Here is a 17,067-nt window from a genome sequence, read left to right on the forward strand (position 1 = left end):
CCATATGGTCGGTGGCACTTGAGTCAATTATCCAAGGATTGGATGCAAGATAGACACCATGATCGCTATACGACGGCTATCTTCTGATTGAACCATAGCATATTAGAATATGCCTGCTCCAAAGTGGGAAACGGATCACGACTCAGGGCATGCACCTGAATCTGATCAAATTCAATGTTAAGACCTGCCAGGAACACGTACACGGAACTTGTCCTCCCCCTTGTGAAACTTCAAGGTATCGGTGGGACAAGAGGCAGAGAAAATCTTCGTAATAATCTAACTCTTGCCACATGCTCCGCAACTCAGAAAAATACTGGGGTAATGTCATCTCTTTTTGTTTTGTCTCAAGAATTTTTTTCTGGAGTTCATAGACAAGAGCATCATTACCCACTAAAGAGTAGGTATCTTGCATCCTTCGCAGCTTCCAGATCTTAGAAGGCAATCCAGCAAGAGATAACTCCGTGCAATATTTGGGAGTATAGAACTAAGAACATAGGTCATTACCAGATAATTGTCCGAATGCCATTTGTTTTAAGTAGGACCAGCTTCTTCAGGCTTCGTAGCATCGTCAGTGAGAAAACCAGAAAATCCACGGGATGCTATAGAAACAAAGCAAGAACGAGACCACATCAAATAATTGTTCCCATCCAATTTAACGGAGCAAACAGGGAAAGTAGGAAAGCCGCAATCACTCGAAGTGAAGTATCCAGAAAAGTAACATCAGTAGTCACGCCCAACATGGTGGCTGGTCAGAGATCAAAATAATTCCATCAAGAGGCCTTTCGAAAAAAGGCAAAGGAAACTTCAGCAAAATAACAGTTTATGTGAAGAGAAACATAGATCTCAAAAAAAGGACAAAGAGATCTGCTCAAACAAACATGGGGGCAATAAAAAAGAACCCTTGGTGGAAGGAATTACCACCAAGGAGTGGGAGGAGTAGTCGCTAGAAGGTGGCGGCGGTGAGAGGCGGAGCTGAGAGAAGGAGGTGGAGACAAGAGGAGGCGGAGGCAAAGCTGAGAGAGGGAGGCGGTAGTGCTGGAAAAGGAAGGAGGCGGCAGCGGTGGCGTTGGTGCTGGGTAGTGGCGCTGAAAGAGGGAGAACTTCTAGGGTTTGCTCATTAGGGTTTAGATCCCCATAATGATCTTCGCTCTGATACTATGACGAAATAGAGAGAAGAATTAGAGAATAATAGCTTGTGACAAAATGTCCACAGCCCACTTCATTTATAATAGACTACAGAACTTTCTAGAATAGGTACAAGTACAATAATACCCCTAAGGGATAAAATAATACAAAAATACCCTTGTACCCCAAATTACAACAGAAGGCTATGTTCTCGTCCGTTAGGATGGCTCGCCGATCTGAGCTTCAGCACCATTACTGCACATTTCTCTATTCATTGGGTAACACTCCCTGTTTGCTTGCATCTCTTCGCTGATATGACCGTTGGCATGGCTCGCTGATCTGATCGTTCTGCTCCGTTCAAGATCTGACCTTCAGCATCTTTCCTGTACATTCTTGATCTGAGCTTCTGCTCTGTTCAGATCTGTGTTTCAGCATCGTTGCAGCTTCTCAGTCATGTCCAATTAGCCGCAGTGACCCCTGTTCCAGTTTCAGAGAGGGCTCGCTGGTCTGCCTTTGCTGTTTCATGATTGTTTGAATGCCACTGAGTGCTCAGGATTCATAACGGATAAAAGTGAAAAATTGGAACTCCTCACTAAGTACTGAGAGAAACAACCAAAGAGCTTCAGAAGCTGAGACAAAATCTTTGATTGGTTTCAGATTTCATTCATCACTGGTATCTTCACATTTGTACTCGAATTGAACTATAAGTGCATTGTAGACCTAATCCTCTAATCTTCTCGCCACATTCATCAACCAAAATCCTCCAAATTTCTTGATTTTGAAGTCACTGCCACTACATTCAAGACGCAGAATGAGGCATGGCTGCATAAAACCTCTTCTTCGAGCTACAGCTTCCAGCAATGGAAATGGGTCGGAGGATTTCTTATGGTCCAGGGTTTCACACGCCATTCACCGTGGCTCTGAGAGGTTTTAGACAAATTTTGGAGGATTTGTGAAGAAAGAGACTGGGTTTGATTTAGAAGAAACCAATGTTGAGGTGTTTCACTTTTTGGAGAAGGTTTGATGCACAACCAAGAAGGATGAGTCCATATCAGTGTCGGTATCGAACGGTTTCGCTCACAAGATAGCGATACCATACCCATTTTTAACATTTTTACCCCCTGTCTGTACCATGTCAATGACCCGTATTAGATCGATATTAGTATCAAATACCCTTTGTTTGTATCGTGACAATGACCTATATCGGATTGGTATCAATGTCAGCCGATACTGATACGGATCGGCCAATACGGCCTATATTAAGTGGATACCTAAAACCATGAGTGAGAGTGTTGGAAGGTACTCTCTCAATCCTTTATTTCAAACCTTTTGATTGTTTCGGTAATGGTATTTTTGTAAATATATAAGTGAAAATGGAATTTTAGTAAATATAGATGAGTGTTGGAAGCAAGGTATTGGTATCAGGTATCATATCAGAAGGGTGATTTTAAGAGACATATCGTACCAGAGTGTTGTAAGATACGTTAAAGATATGTATGGAAATAGTCAAGAAACGTATAGAAATGCTTAGGATATGCAAAATTGTTGCAGAGTGTGGTTGAGAGAGCGAGATAAGTGAGCACCTTCGTCTACAACCATGGGTTTGCACTGAACCTTCTGACGGAGATGTGTGAGGGAACTTGGTCAGGCCCAACGTCACCAGATTCGCCATAAACTATATTGCATCAAAGAGCTTTGAGGCAAGAAGGCCAGACTCGAATCTATGTTTGCATCTGAGGAGTGGTTTGGATGGAAGGAGTCGAGTTTCCCTGGTGGTAGGGCAGCACAGGCAACCATTGCATCTGAGGAGTTTTGGGCCCAGTTGAATAAGGTGGTGAAAGTTTTAGGCCCAGTTGTCTCAGTCCTGAGGATGGTGGACTCTGCTTTCAAGCCCACCATGCCACAATTGTATGTTGTTGTCGACATGATGAAGGACCGCATCTACAATGCAAAGCCACGTGGGAGTAGGACTTTCCTGAAGATTATCAAGGACAGCTGAAAGCTTCAGCTTATGCATCCACTGCATAAGGCTGGTGAGTATTATTTTTTAAATGTATCTAATCACATTACATTTTATTATTTATAAAATATATTACTATACATTGACAATATCTATGTCAATTTTTAGCACACTATCTAAACCCCAAATATCAATATAGCCATAAACTTGGGATGAATCCGGACCTTCTAGAAGTAGTGAAGCAAGTGGGCAAAGTTGGTGCCAAGTAGTACACTACATGCTTTGTGCAACAATGAGGTGAGTTTTGTGAGTTTTGTAGCTCTTTATGAATATAATAAGTAATTACTCCGAATGTGTTCCTAGCATTAACAATTTTCCAAATGAGTGTATAATAAAAGTTCCAAGGATTGTTTGGAGAGTTTTGCAGCCCCGACCGCCACTGCTGGCCATGAAACTTCTGATGCTGGTACGCAATTCAGTACCTTATTCTCTTGCTTACATATCTATTAAAACTTGTGAAATGCAAATAATATTTGTTGTTGTTGTAATACAGCTGAATGGCGAGTGTTGTCATGGAACGGGTCTCGCCGAGATCTCCGAGATATCTCGATTTTTTGAATGTCCGAGATGACACAAAAGACGAGTTAAGGAAACAGCATCGACTCAAGATCTCGGTATTATGTCGGTATCTCGGCAAGATCTCGGTATTTTAAATTAATTGTATGCTTTCACTACTAAATTATGTGTAGAATGGGGCTATTAGTACATCATAGCCTACCAACTTGGGGTTTGAAGTCAAACTCCTATTTGGACTTTGATATTTCAAAATCTGAGAGTGTCATTGTGTTTAAATGGCCCAAAATAGGCTGTATACCAAGTTTCATGACCTAACTAGGTCAAAAACCCACTGAAACCTAGCTTTGAGTTCAACAAAAAAATGCACCAACTCCCCGAGATCTCGGCTCAACTCGGTTTTTTGCCTGGCCGGAACCAGGTCCGAAACTGAGACCTTGAACCATAGGTGTTGTATGGGGGTACATCAAAACATTTGAGGAAGATAGCAATCAAGGTCTTTCCTCAAACATGTTCCGCATCCGACTGTGAGCAAACTGGAGTACGTTTTTGCTCATCTTCTCAAAGAGGCGCAACTGATTAGGTTCCTAAAGTCACATTGACTTGGTGTATATGCACTACAATATGAGACTGAAGATGCAGCACATACGTTCCGATATAAAGAACGACACTAAACAAATCAAGCTCCCTGACATTTTCCAGATCGAGACAGATGATGAGGATCCCTTGGTGGAATGGGTGAGGGACAGAGGTGAGCCAGTAATGGATCAGCCTGGGGGTGTGCCTGACCCCCAAATAGCCAGTCAAATGGGTGTTGACGTGGATGACTACATGTAGGGATGCAAGTTTGGCCCTGTCGGCCTAAACCCGCCCTGGCCCGCCCTGAGCCAGAACAGAGCCTGGCTGAGATACCTAGCCCTGAGGGTGGGTCAATGCTGGAAATTTTTGGCCCTGAGTCATGGTCGGGTCGGACTGGTGTTGAGGCCTCAGGTTGAGCCAAGTCCGGCCTAGTCCGACCCTGTTTTAAGTTATAATATAAAATATATATTGATATATTGTATAGATTATAAACTTTAAATGTCATACATAATTTGATTATATAAAATATTATATATGAAGATAATAATTGATAATATATTTTATTATAGAGTTATTTTATGTAAAATTGATAATTTTCTCCCCGACCCAGCCCAACTCAGTCCAATCCATGCATCTCTCCCTTCCCCCCGCTCCATGATCAGGGCCAATCAGGTTTAGCCCCGCCCCACCTTGAGGGCGGGTCAGGGTTGGATTTTCCAAGCCCAGAGTTAAGTCGGGGCCAAGCCTGGGCCCAGCTAAGGGGACTCAGGGTTAGGATGGGGTTTTAAAAAGCCCGGCCCAACCCGACCCTGTTGCAGCCCTAACTACATGCTTCAGAGGGTCGGATACACTTACAGACACCCTGACCGTTCAAGCCTATACCTGGCAAGGATGATGAGGAGGACGACCCTGACTGGTCCACTTCCTCAGGTGGTCAGACTCACATACCGTCAAATTCTACTCATAAAGGTGATGGCGACGACAATGATGATGGTGGATTTCGAGAGCAATATGACCAGACGGAGTTGTAGGAGCCAAAGCCGGAGCCAATTCACTGGGGAGACCTAATTTGAGCATGCCACACAGGATACGGATCACAGTACACAGTACACGTCCACCCTCCTTACGTGCAAGCTACACGAAAGGGCCTCGTCACCGGTTCCAACCAAATGAGCAGGCTGATTGTATGGACATTGATAGCCTATCTAGCACTCTTGTAGGCATGAGTTTAGGGGATAGTAGAGGAAGTGGCCATCCTTTACCGAAGAGAGTGGTTGGTCGGAGTTCAGTGCATATGGTCATTCCACTAGCGTGGGGGAGCATGCATCTTCTTCATCCATTCCTAGTTTTGAATATGACGCCCACTCATGGGGACATAATGGATCGTCCTTTGTCGACAACTTCTTCTCCTACCCAACTCACCAGCCGTTCATGCTGCCAATACCATCTTTTGAAAGTGGCTCAGTGGCTGGTTCTTCACATTACAGTGACCTATACCCTAGGATAGGTTACCTCCAATATGTTGGTTGACGAAGCCATTTACAAGGCAGCTGTGGAGGACTACGTTCATTTCTTCTCGCAAACTATGATGTGGCATGCCTTTGTCATGCAGTTGGAGGAAAATGGACATTGGCTCCATTAAACCATGAGTGGACTCGATCCAGCACATCATAGTTCATATCAATAGACAGTCACAATACTATATTGTTGGGACCATGGTACAAAATCTTGGCGAAATATCGCCATATTTCGTATATCTCGAGTGGTCCGAGATGAGATAGCATACCGAAATGGAAAAATACCATATTTCGTCAATATCTCGTGATATATCGACGATATATCATGGACTCACGAGATATCGACGAAATATCAAAATCTAACTTAAAGTGTCACGTGAGCAGGCCCATATATTAACATATTTCGTAGGTTTCGGTCGATATTAGAAATTCCACCATTTTGCCTCTTCTTCCACTCTTCCAAGCTCTAATCCAAGACTCCAAGCATTGTTCAAGCACTTTGTTGATGGATTGTCGCCGGAAAACACATCGGAGGCTCATCTAAGCATCCTACAAGCCTTTTTTCACTGTTTAAGGTAAATCCTTTTCCTTTAAAATTATTTTTTTGAAAATACTATGTACTAGAGTTGTTGGATGGTGATGAAATTTATATATGTTAGACACCGGAGGCCGATTTATAACCTCACGGTGTCGAAATTTTTTTTACATATGTATTTTATATTTTATATATTCTGATTTTAAAAATTGATTTTCTTACAACTAAAATAGGAAAAAATTAGGGGTAATATAACTTAGATGGGGATCAATTAAATATATGTTAGACACCAATGGCCGATCTACGGCTTCACGGTGCCGAACTTATTTTTCTGCCCATAAATAATTTTTATTTTCAGAAATTAAGAAAAATATTTAAAAAATAAATAAATAAATAAGGAAAAATGAGTTTTAGGTTTGAAAAAATATGAAAGTAATTTCTACATGTTTTGAAATGCATTAGATATATATTATGTTTAATAATTTTCGATTTTGTTGTATTAGGTCAATATTTATATTAAAATTATATATAAAAAATTGTTTTTAATTATGAGAAAAATATAAGGGTTAAGGGAAAAATATTAAATAGCTATACAATTGTTTTAGTATTCTAAAAGTCTCAATTGAAGTGCTTCTACATTAAGTTTTTAATTATTTGTTTTACTTACATTGCAGTAAACAAGTATTATTATGGCGGATTGTGAAAGACAACGTGCGAAGGGCAAGCAAAAGGTAGGGGAAAGTAATAAAACAGAGAGGGCAGAGAGACCAGAGAGAACAGAGGCCAGTCAGCAAACATAGGGGTGACATTGCATGGTTACATGGCACTCCAATTGATGGGGATAAGAGAAAATCCCAATGTAACTATTATCACATGCAGTTTTTGGGAGGTGAGTCCAGTAGACTTAAACATCTGATTGGAGGATCTAAAGATGTTGTAGGTTGCCATATGGTACCTATGCAAAAAGCTAGGGAGATTGGTGAGAGTTTGAGGGGAAAGAAGAAGAGGAAGGCTGACAAGCAGAGAATAAGAGAACAACTCTATCTGGAGGTTCTAGATCTTTCAATCCTTTTAAAAGATCATAAAATGTGAAGGCAGCCCTAATACCTCTATTAGTACCAATACCACCATCAGCATCAGATCCTAAACTACATAGGAAGAAAGGAAGCAGTCAACCAAGAATCAAAGGAGCATGGAAGGGGATGAAGGGGTTAGTTAAAGAGTCAATAGCTAAGTGGATGCTATACCATACCATCCCAGCAAACACTGCACAAGGCCCCCATTATGATACCATGATTGATATAATTGCAGAGGCTGGCCCAGGGTTCAAGGGCCCCACCCCATATGAGGTAATGAATGTTTATCTACCTCAACAAAAGTCTGAGATTGATGAGTACATTGGGGAGATGAGGAGTATGTGGGAGACATATGGGGTGACTGTAATGGCAAATGGATGGACTAGACCTACAAGAAAGTCCATCATCAATTTTATGGTTTATTGTGATGGGAGGACAGTTTTCCTCAAATCTGTTGATGCATCCAAAGAGATAAAGGATGCAAAATACATTTACAGATTGTTAAAGGAAGTAATTGAAAAAGATGTGGGAATTGAGAACGTTGTCCAGATTGTAACGGACAAGAGAAGCAACTTCAAGCTGGCTGGTGAGAAGATGATGAACAACAGTAAATACCGGCTCTTCTGGACTCCTTGTGCAGCCCATTGCATTGATCTAGTGCTAAAGGATATGGGAAAGTTAAAGTTGGTGAAGACTGTGGTTGAAAGTACAAGACAAGTCACCAACTTTGTATACAATCACTCATTTGCACTCAATCCATTGAGGGAAAAAATGTGGGGGTGACTTGGTGAGGCCAGGCATCACAAGATTTGCCACCTACATTGCCCTGAAAAACATTGAGACAAAGAAGGCTGGGCTGAGAAGTATGTTTGCTTCTGAGGAGTAGTTTGGATGGAAGGGTTCCAATACTGCAAGTGGGAGGGAAGCACAAGCAACCATGTCATCTGAGGACATCTGGACAAAACTAAGCAAAGTGGTGAAAGTTTTGGAGCCAGTAGTTAAAGTTCTACATATAGCTGACTCCACTCTCAAGGGCCCTACCATGCCAGTCCTATATGTTGCAATGGACTTGATGAAAGATAGTGTCTACAGTGTGGCTCCTCGCAGTAGCAAACACTTCTTGGATATCATCAATGCTCGCTAGGAGAATAAACTTATGCATCCATTGCATAAGGCTGGTGAATAAATTTGTTTATGTCACTAATTCATAGTATTACTATTTACTATGAATTTGACAATATCTCATTTCTATATGTCAAATTTCAGCATACTACTTGAACCCCAAGTATCAATATAATAATAGGTTTGGGTTGGAAACTCAACTTATTGATGTTATGAAACAAGTAGTGAAGAAGTTGGAGCCAGATGGTCAGCTACAAGCTATTTGCAACAATGAGGTGAGTCTTAGAATTCATTTGGAATATAATTAGTAAGTAGTAATTAGTAATTACCAATTAGTAATAAGTAATTACTAATTTTTCGCATGGGTGTAGATAAAGATGTTTAGGGATGCATTAGGAAGTTTTGGAACCGATGCTGCAATATAAGGCAGAGCACGCGGTGATGCTGGTACTCAATTCAATATCTAATTCTTTTAAGTTTTAAATTACATATGTATTGAAAGTTGAAATTTGAAACAGCATTTGACACGTCTTTTTTTGTTGTAAACTTGTAATGCAGCTGAATGGTGGGTGTTGTATGGGGAATCGGCTGAGAATTTAAGGAGAATAGCAATCAAGGTCCTTACCCAAACATGTTCCGCATCTGGCTGTGAGAGGAACTGAAGTACTTTTGCGCTCATCCACTCCAAGAGGCGCAACATATTGGGGTCTGAACGTCTATCTGACATGGTGTATGTGCACTATAACTTGAACCTGAAACTGCAACACATACGCATGGGACATGAGGGACAAAGGGGCACTATTGACCTCGCCGACATCTTTCAAGTTGACTCAGACGATGAGGACCCTATTGTGGATTAGATGAGGGATAGAGGTGAGCCGGTATTGGATCAGGAGGGAGGTAGGCCTGACCCCGTGATAGCTTCCGAGATTGGTACTGATGTGGATGATTATATGGCTGACGAGGGTCAAATACATGCACGGGAAGCATCACCCATACCATTCCAACCCACTGGTGGCAATGTTGCTAATGATGATGATTGATCTAGGTCCTCAGGTGATGGTGGTGGTGGTGGTGGTGGTGAAGAATTTGATGGAATGCAAGAGCGTTATGTGGTAGGCGAGGATACAGTGCCTGTACAGCCAATCTGATTCATTGGAGAGACACAATTTGATTATGCCACATAGGATACGGACCACGGTGCACGTAACCCCGCACCCCCACCCTCACAAGCCCCTATACAACCATACAGCAGGAAGCGTAGGGGTCGACAAACACAGTTACAAGCTGATTATATGGACATTGTTGACTTATCTAGCTCTATTGGTGGCTTGAGTATGGGTGATAGGGAGGGAGGATCGATTGGGCATTGGCATGCCCCATCTTTTGACGCACATACCACTCCATCACAACCTCACGGTGGATATGGATATGGATATGGGCAGTTTAGTGGGGTAGGGGACTATAACTCCCAGTCCCAGTCTCAGGGACATATTGGATCATCTTTTGTGGATGACAACTTTGCATACCCTAGCTACCAACCTCACCAACCATACATGCAGCCAGTGCCAACGCCGCTTCCACCGACATCATATCATACTGGATCATCTTCTTCACAGGCTAGACCGATTGGTAACCCTAACCCATATCCTAGGATAGGTTACCTACAGTATGTTGATGACTCCATTTACATGACAGTTGTGGATGACTACACTTATTTCTTCTCCGAAACTATACAGTGGTCCACATATGTCTTTCAAACAGATTCAAACAGAAAACAATGGACGTCGACTCCAGCAGGCCATGAGTGGGGTTGATCCAGGAAGGCATAGCAACTATTATTAGCACTTGTAACTTGTGACTTTGTGAGTCTTGTGAGTCTTGTCTCTTGTAAGTTGTAACTTGTGATTTCACTGATTTGAGAACTTGTGAGTTGTGAGTTTATGACTTTGTGTATTGCCTATTAAAGTATTGACTATTGAGCTATTGACTATCGAGTCATTGACTATTATGGAATTTATAAGAATATGATTTATGAATTATGTCTTATGAGTTTTAATTAGTTTGTTTAAATTTCTTTTATGTCTTTAACTGCCTAATCAATATGTATTTAACTATTTATACATTAGGGTCAGCGACCGTATACTGTCAATCAAGGGTGCAAGCCCAAAACACCACTTTGAGTTCATTTTTTTGCAATATGAAGGTTTAAATGTGTTTATTTAGCTTAAATAAGGGTGTCCATGAAGTATCAGGCCTAGATATTGCCAAAAACCCACCGAGATGGACTCCCGAAATATTGCAGAAAAAATGCAATATTTCAGCGAAATTTCCCCATATTTCACATATTTCGGATATCTCCGTATGCCCGAGATACCGATATATCGTGAGAATTGAACCATGGTTGGGACTTGGCCACTTGGAAGACTTGGGACTTAGAACTTGGGTGTCTATACATTGTAAACTGCACTGTGTAGTTTGTACTTTAACTATTTCTTAAATAATTAATCAATATTATATTCCTTCATCCATGGTCACACAATTTACTTGTGTTACTTGCCTATTCTGTCTTCTAGCACTAAAACAAAGCACAGAAATAGGCAATATTACATAAGGTATGACATAATGTTCAACATTTACAGCCAACCAAGGGTGCATATCCAAAATACCACTTTGTGTGACTTTTTTTGCAATTTAAAGGTTTACATGTGTTTATTTAGCCTAAAACAAAGTTTCCATTTAGTATCAGAGCTTATTATAGTCGTTTGTCCACCGAGACAACCAATCAAAATATCTTGAGAAAATTTACACCATTTCAGTGAAAGATGAAACTTCGGTATTTCAGCCGTCTCGGTATGACCGAAATGGTGAAACAAAACGAGTTTTCAAACCTTGGCTTCAAGAAGCTTTCCAATCATGCAGACAAAAAGCTTTAAATATACACATAATTCAACAACCGCAGGAAAAAAAAAAAAAAACAGAACCAAACATAATATGCCTTACTGGTGAAACAAGGCACATAAAAAATCTGGTGAAGTATTGACACGACTTACTCATCATATGCATTTGCCCAATTATCAGCTGAGCTCCCCTCCAAAGCTCCTTCACGAACTTGCTGCCCAAATTCTTCTGCCCAATCCTGAACATGCAACTTGGAAAACTCGTTGACCCACGTATCATCAAGTGATCCATCTTGCTCCCGTTCGGTAGTAAACTCATTCACCCATCTATCAGCTCCAGGATGAGTCTGAATGAAAAGTAGAACAAGATACCAAAGATTTGTGAGTTAAACGAATAGCCCCTATCTGACCAAAGTCTCTCGAACTCCAATTTCCTAACACTCCTTCTGTTTAAGAACATGTGGGTCCATTCTATGAGAAAATTAAACAGAACAGAAGTTCACAAGACTTGAATGACTCAGACTCCAACAATCACCAGGGGGAAGGAGGAGAGCTTAGAGCGACAAACTTACAAGATACAAGATATGGATTAAAATAATCCAAGAAAAGGTGAACTAACTGCTTCACCAAGTATTTACTTGCCTGATCAGGCATAAACGGTGCAGTCCATGCGTTAGAAACCCCATTATAGTGCTCTTTATATTCCTCAACCCAATCACCTGAGGCAGACAACCCAGCTGGTTTTACCTGATTATCATCAATGATAAGTTCACCACGGCTCATCTTGGAGACAAACTGAAGGAACTTTGAATTCTGCATGCAACAAATGGGTGAAGCACAATTCAATTCAAAACAACAAAGAACTAAAACTCTAATGAAGAGAAGGGCTTAGTTGCACCCATAATAATGTAGAACTACTAAGCACGCCAAGGAATGTTTCAACTGTGGTCAATTCAGCCATCAATGGATCATATGCATCTCCAACGAGTTTTAGGTCAGCAACCCCTCAACGGGAACATGGAAAACCAATTGAATGCAACCCCCAATAAACAATGGGTGGAGGAAATGAAAGAAAAATCAGCCTATGCAAATTCCAAATCAAAAGAAAACTTTCATGATGAAGGATTCCATACTTCTATGTCCGAAAAATAAAACCAACTTTTGACAGCATATAAACCTGAAACTTTGGGTCCTCATTCTGAGCTAATGTATGTGCAAGCATACGGGTCTGCTGTATTGCTGCCATGCTTGATATGTTTCCACTTCTCATATTACCCATTGATGTGATTTGAGATTGTTCCTGTAAAGTAAAACAAGTATCATGAAAACACCTCATAATACTAGTGCTCATGTGGAAGTGTTGGGAGATATATGACAGTGAATCTTTTTATTTTCATGACAAATACAGTAATTCAATAAATTTACCTGTCTAAAACAGATACATAAATTCATCCAGTTCAATTTACAAAATTCATCAGAAAAAGAAAAGACATACACTACAACATGTTAAGCTATCATATCAAATACAAAGACTGCGGAAAATTATGTGATGGGGGATACATGCAGAGCAAGTATGTACCCTGTCGAAATTACATTTAATTCAATGAAGACAACGTGAAGAACAGTTAACAATGTTCCTATTGGACCTCACAGTTTTGGTTTGTACAATTGTACCTCTGCACATTCATATTGCTTCTGATAAAATCTTCACAATATATAATTCAAAAATGAAAAAGCTGACTCTTTAACCAGGCCCCAAGTGCCAGTCCAGAAGTCCATAGTGGAATGTGGATTGCAAGCCCAAAAAAGTTTAAGCTCGTCTTCAACAGATATAATAGTTGGAAGGTTTTAAGATTAACATTATGTTATCATCAGATTCCAGCCGAGAAACATTATCAAGATAAGAAGAAAACATCAACTGTCAGACCTACAGACATGACGGCTTGTGATTTCACCAAAATATTTGCCAATTATTGTCCAATTTTCACTTTTTGAGGATCAAAATATCATTGCGAAGTAATCATGAACTTACATAATTCCAGTGATATTTGCAAAATATTGATGATTTTCATGGATAAATAGATTTTTTTGGGGGCAATTTTATTCATTATTTTTTTCCCTGAAATATTGGTTCTGATATTTGTTTCCTGATATTCCATTGCCCAGCATCAATTCTGATGTGCTATTTGAAAGCAGAGTTAGGCACCATCATCAGAATTGATGATGAGGATGGATCCTCAACTTTTCGTGGTAGGACCACAGCGCACTTGTTTCCTGATATTCCAATGGGAGATGCTGTCTCTGAGATTTTTGAGATATAGCCAGGAAAGAATATGCCTTCCTTGCTGATGACGTTCAAAGAACTGGAGTGCACAGCACATGGGTTTGTCCCCTATCAGAATCTGAAAGATTGGGAGCTCAATCAAATGTTCCAGCTTCTTCAACTGTTGAAAGGAAAACAACTTATGAAGACCAAGATACAATGGTATGGAGCCTGTCTAGTACTTGAACCTTCCTGTCAAGGCAATACAAATTGTGTTGGGACGAAGAAAATACTTCCATGTTCCCCCCCCCCCCTCCCAACCACCCACAAACTGTTTGGGTCAAGGGTGTCGGTAAAAAAATACAATTCTTCTTAAGCTAAGGGTAGAATTTTCCATCGGTGATCATTTAATGTTTAGACATTTTTTATGGCCCAATTTCTGCCTTTACTGTTTTTCTGAATCCATAGCCACTTGCCCTTATACTGATCCACTTTCCGTTACACTTCAAGGTCTGGGATGGAACTATGGAAAAGATCAATGTAAATTGCACAATAGCCAAGATTCTTGCCTCGATTGCTTTTGAGCTGAAAAGGTCAACAGTTTGTGAGGCGAGGCAAAAAATTCTGGTTTTCTACACCAGCTGCTACTGCTTTGGGTTTTAGGCTTGAAAAGGAACAACAGAGCTTTTGAGAATGATGTGGTGCAAGCATAGAAGTGGCTACAAAGGCAAAGGAGTAGATAATATTTTGGGTTTCTTAGATCTATCTGTAAAGTCTTCAGTGGTTTGTCTATTTAGAATTGACTGGAAGTCCCCCCCCCCACGCATCTTCCAGCTGTCCAGTCATTAAAATATAGTTGGCCTTCTATCAATACAGCTTTTACACTACTCCAAAAAAATAGTTCAGAACCATGGAAATATCATCTTACATATGGATAAAAATAATTAAAATCTATAACTATTTAAAACTATGGTCACAATCTCAAAATTAAGGTTAATCTAGTAAACAAAAGGGTAACTAGTATAATACATAAGAAATACATTTATAGAAAATATTAGTAATATATTAGTATGAGTATACACAATGATGTATTACGTGTACTCTTTATGACAAAAATATATAATTAAAAGTGCAGAAGAATTTAAAAAAAAAAAAAATAGGTTAATGAACAAAATGCATATACATATGTTCAATGTTCATAGATGCTTTCTCTTCAGTTTTGAGCCTAAAACATCCAATCCTGCAAACACATTGTAATGACACTATGAGCCAAAACATTGGCTAGGCCTAGGCACCACCTTACTGACCAAGCCCCAAGGTATGCCATATAAGAGAGGAAAAGATGGGTAACCGGTTCATGATTTAAAAGACTTATTTCCTTTCCATAGGTTAAAATATTAAGTGGAGAGAGGGCTTATGTGTAAAGTAATATCTTAGTTTAATTTTAAATATAAAAAGGAGAATGGCTTATGTTTAAATAACAAATTTTTTCCTTACAAGTTGCAACTAAATTGATTTGAAGAAATAAATCCTGGTTAGGGTTTTGCCCAAGAAGAGCCAGATGAATTTCTTGTTTTTTCTCTTTATACTGCTGCTACTGCAATCTTCTTCTTCGGTAGTGGCTGCTACTGCTGGCTACTTTATTCTCCTTCCCCCTCCTCCTCTTCCCTACTCTTTTCCTCCGGCTCTTCCTCTTTTTCTCCTCCAGATGAATTTTTTTTCTCCTCTTTATGCCAAATGACAAAGTAGTAAGAAGTAAGAACAACAGTGCTGCTGCTATCATCTTTTTCGGTAGTGGCTGCTACTACTGCTACTTTATTCTTCTTCCTCCTCCTTCTCTTCCCTCCTCTTTTTCTCCCCCTCCCCCCCTCCCCCCTTCTCCAGTTTTCCCTCCCCATTTTCCTGGGGTGTTTTCCAGAATTATGGGTATGGCATCTTGACAATATGGAAATTTAGATGCCTTGGCCCCTGAGGGACACCTAGTAACCTTGACACCCATGCATGTGTAGTTTAACATTCACAAGATTTCCATACATAATTCCTAACTACTCTTTCCGTGAAATTTTTCACTCCATATTGAAACTCAAATTAAATAATATTGACCAAAGTTTCCAAGTTTTGGAAGACTGAAATTACCAATGAACTCAAAATTGCAAACCTGCTCAAATTCAGAGGCCCAACCATTAGCACCATGTTGTTGTTCAAAGGAGCGTGCCCAGGCTTCAGGATCACCATGTGCTGTTCTGTACTGGCCGTATTCAGAAACCCAGCCATCTACCGCATGAGGAGCACCAGGTCTTGTGGTGCGTTGGGACTCGTTCCAATACTCTTCCAACTCCTGGAATCTCACTGGTAGAGGACCCTTAGCCCGGAGATCATTATCAATATCTAAAGAATGAAGCAGAGCGTTTATCTGAGAAGTGAAACAGTCCAAATGAAGTCAAGAAGTGTTAAACTTATTCTGTAGGCCACCAGACGAACTACTGTTAAGGAAAATAGAAATGAACTACAAAGCAAGGACAAAGGAAACCTCAACATCTAAACCACAAACAGAGACATTACAGTAGACACTAACTCCAAAGGCCCAACCACAAACTCAGAGCACAAAAGAAACAAAAACAACACCACAATTCCCCCCACCCCCCACCTTGTAGTAACCAGTAATAAAAGGGAACCTAGCAACCCCACAGTGCAAGACATTAAGACCACCATCACAAAAAAAATAAAAGAAAAAAAGAAGAGGGCCTCCTTCAATCCCAACCTCTTAAAAGAAACAAATTGAGTAATCAAAAAAGTAAAACACCCACGAGAAAACAAGAAACAAATGTCTATGGCAACTTCTAAAGAAGGATTCCACTTCCAATGGAAAAAATAAGCAAAAAAATTTTAAGATTGATGATAATAAAAGTTCCCTGGGGATGACACTTAGTTAATCTTGCTGCCAAACCTGTGCATTGATAAAATCTTCACTCTTATCTGCAAAGAAGTGTCGTGCCATTATGCTGCTACGATCACGTATGCATTGTTTGTCACCTTCAGACAATCCCAAAACTGGAAGCGACACCGGATGAAAAGGAAGACCAGCACGGCCACTCTCCACAAAAGAGTGCAAAAAACTAGACAAGACCCTCTGTGGTGGCCCTGAAAAGTGAACAACAAAAATGTTACACCAAGGATCAACTTCCAACATTTCCAGAGATTCTATAGCAGGAGAATTTTGCAAAATTTCAATATACAGTTACAAATAGCAAGTTATACAAAGATTTAAAACAAGGTACAGTAGTTCAAGGGAAAAGTGGCTCAACTTTAATTGCTCAGAACTCACACAAGGGATTACTTCATGTCAGACGAAACCAAGAAACTCAATTGAGTAAACCAGGAAAAAACAATTTCTGTCACAAACACACATTTAACGGC

General features: G+C 40.2%; 1 protein-coding gene across 2 annotated transcripts in view; it reads right to left on the reverse strand.

The window, feature by feature from the left end:
* The window catches only part of LOC122651273 (peroxisome biogenesis protein 5), a 38,684-nt gene that overhangs the window by 17,207 nt on the left and 4,410 nt on the right, over nucleotides 1–17,067 (reverse strand). For both annotated transcript variants that reach the window (XM_043844599.1, XM_043844598.1), the window contains 5 exons: nucleotides 16,598–16,791; nucleotides 15,809–16,063; nucleotides 12,565–12,687; nucleotides 12,030–12,200; nucleotides 11,541–11,734 (listed from right to left, as the gene is read on the reverse strand). In XM_043844599.1, the coding sequence (XP_043700534.1) occupies nucleotides 11,541–11,734; nucleotides 12,030–12,200; nucleotides 12,565–12,687; nucleotides 15,809–16,063; nucleotides 16,598–16,791 (937 nt within the window). The remainder of the gene's footprint in view (nucleotides 1–11,540; nucleotides 11,735–12,029; nucleotides 12,201–12,564; nucleotides 12,688–15,808; nucleotides 16,064–16,597; nucleotides 16,792–17,067) is intronic.

The sequence above is a fragment of the Telopea speciosissima genome, chromosome 2 (genome assembly GCF_018873765.1).
Source record: "Telopea speciosissima isolate NSW1024214 ecotype Mountain lineage chromosome 2, Tspe_v1, whole genome shotgun sequence".
Lineage (NCBI taxonomy): Eukaryota > Viridiplantae > Streptophyta > Magnoliopsida > Proteales > Proteaceae > Telopea > Telopea speciosissima.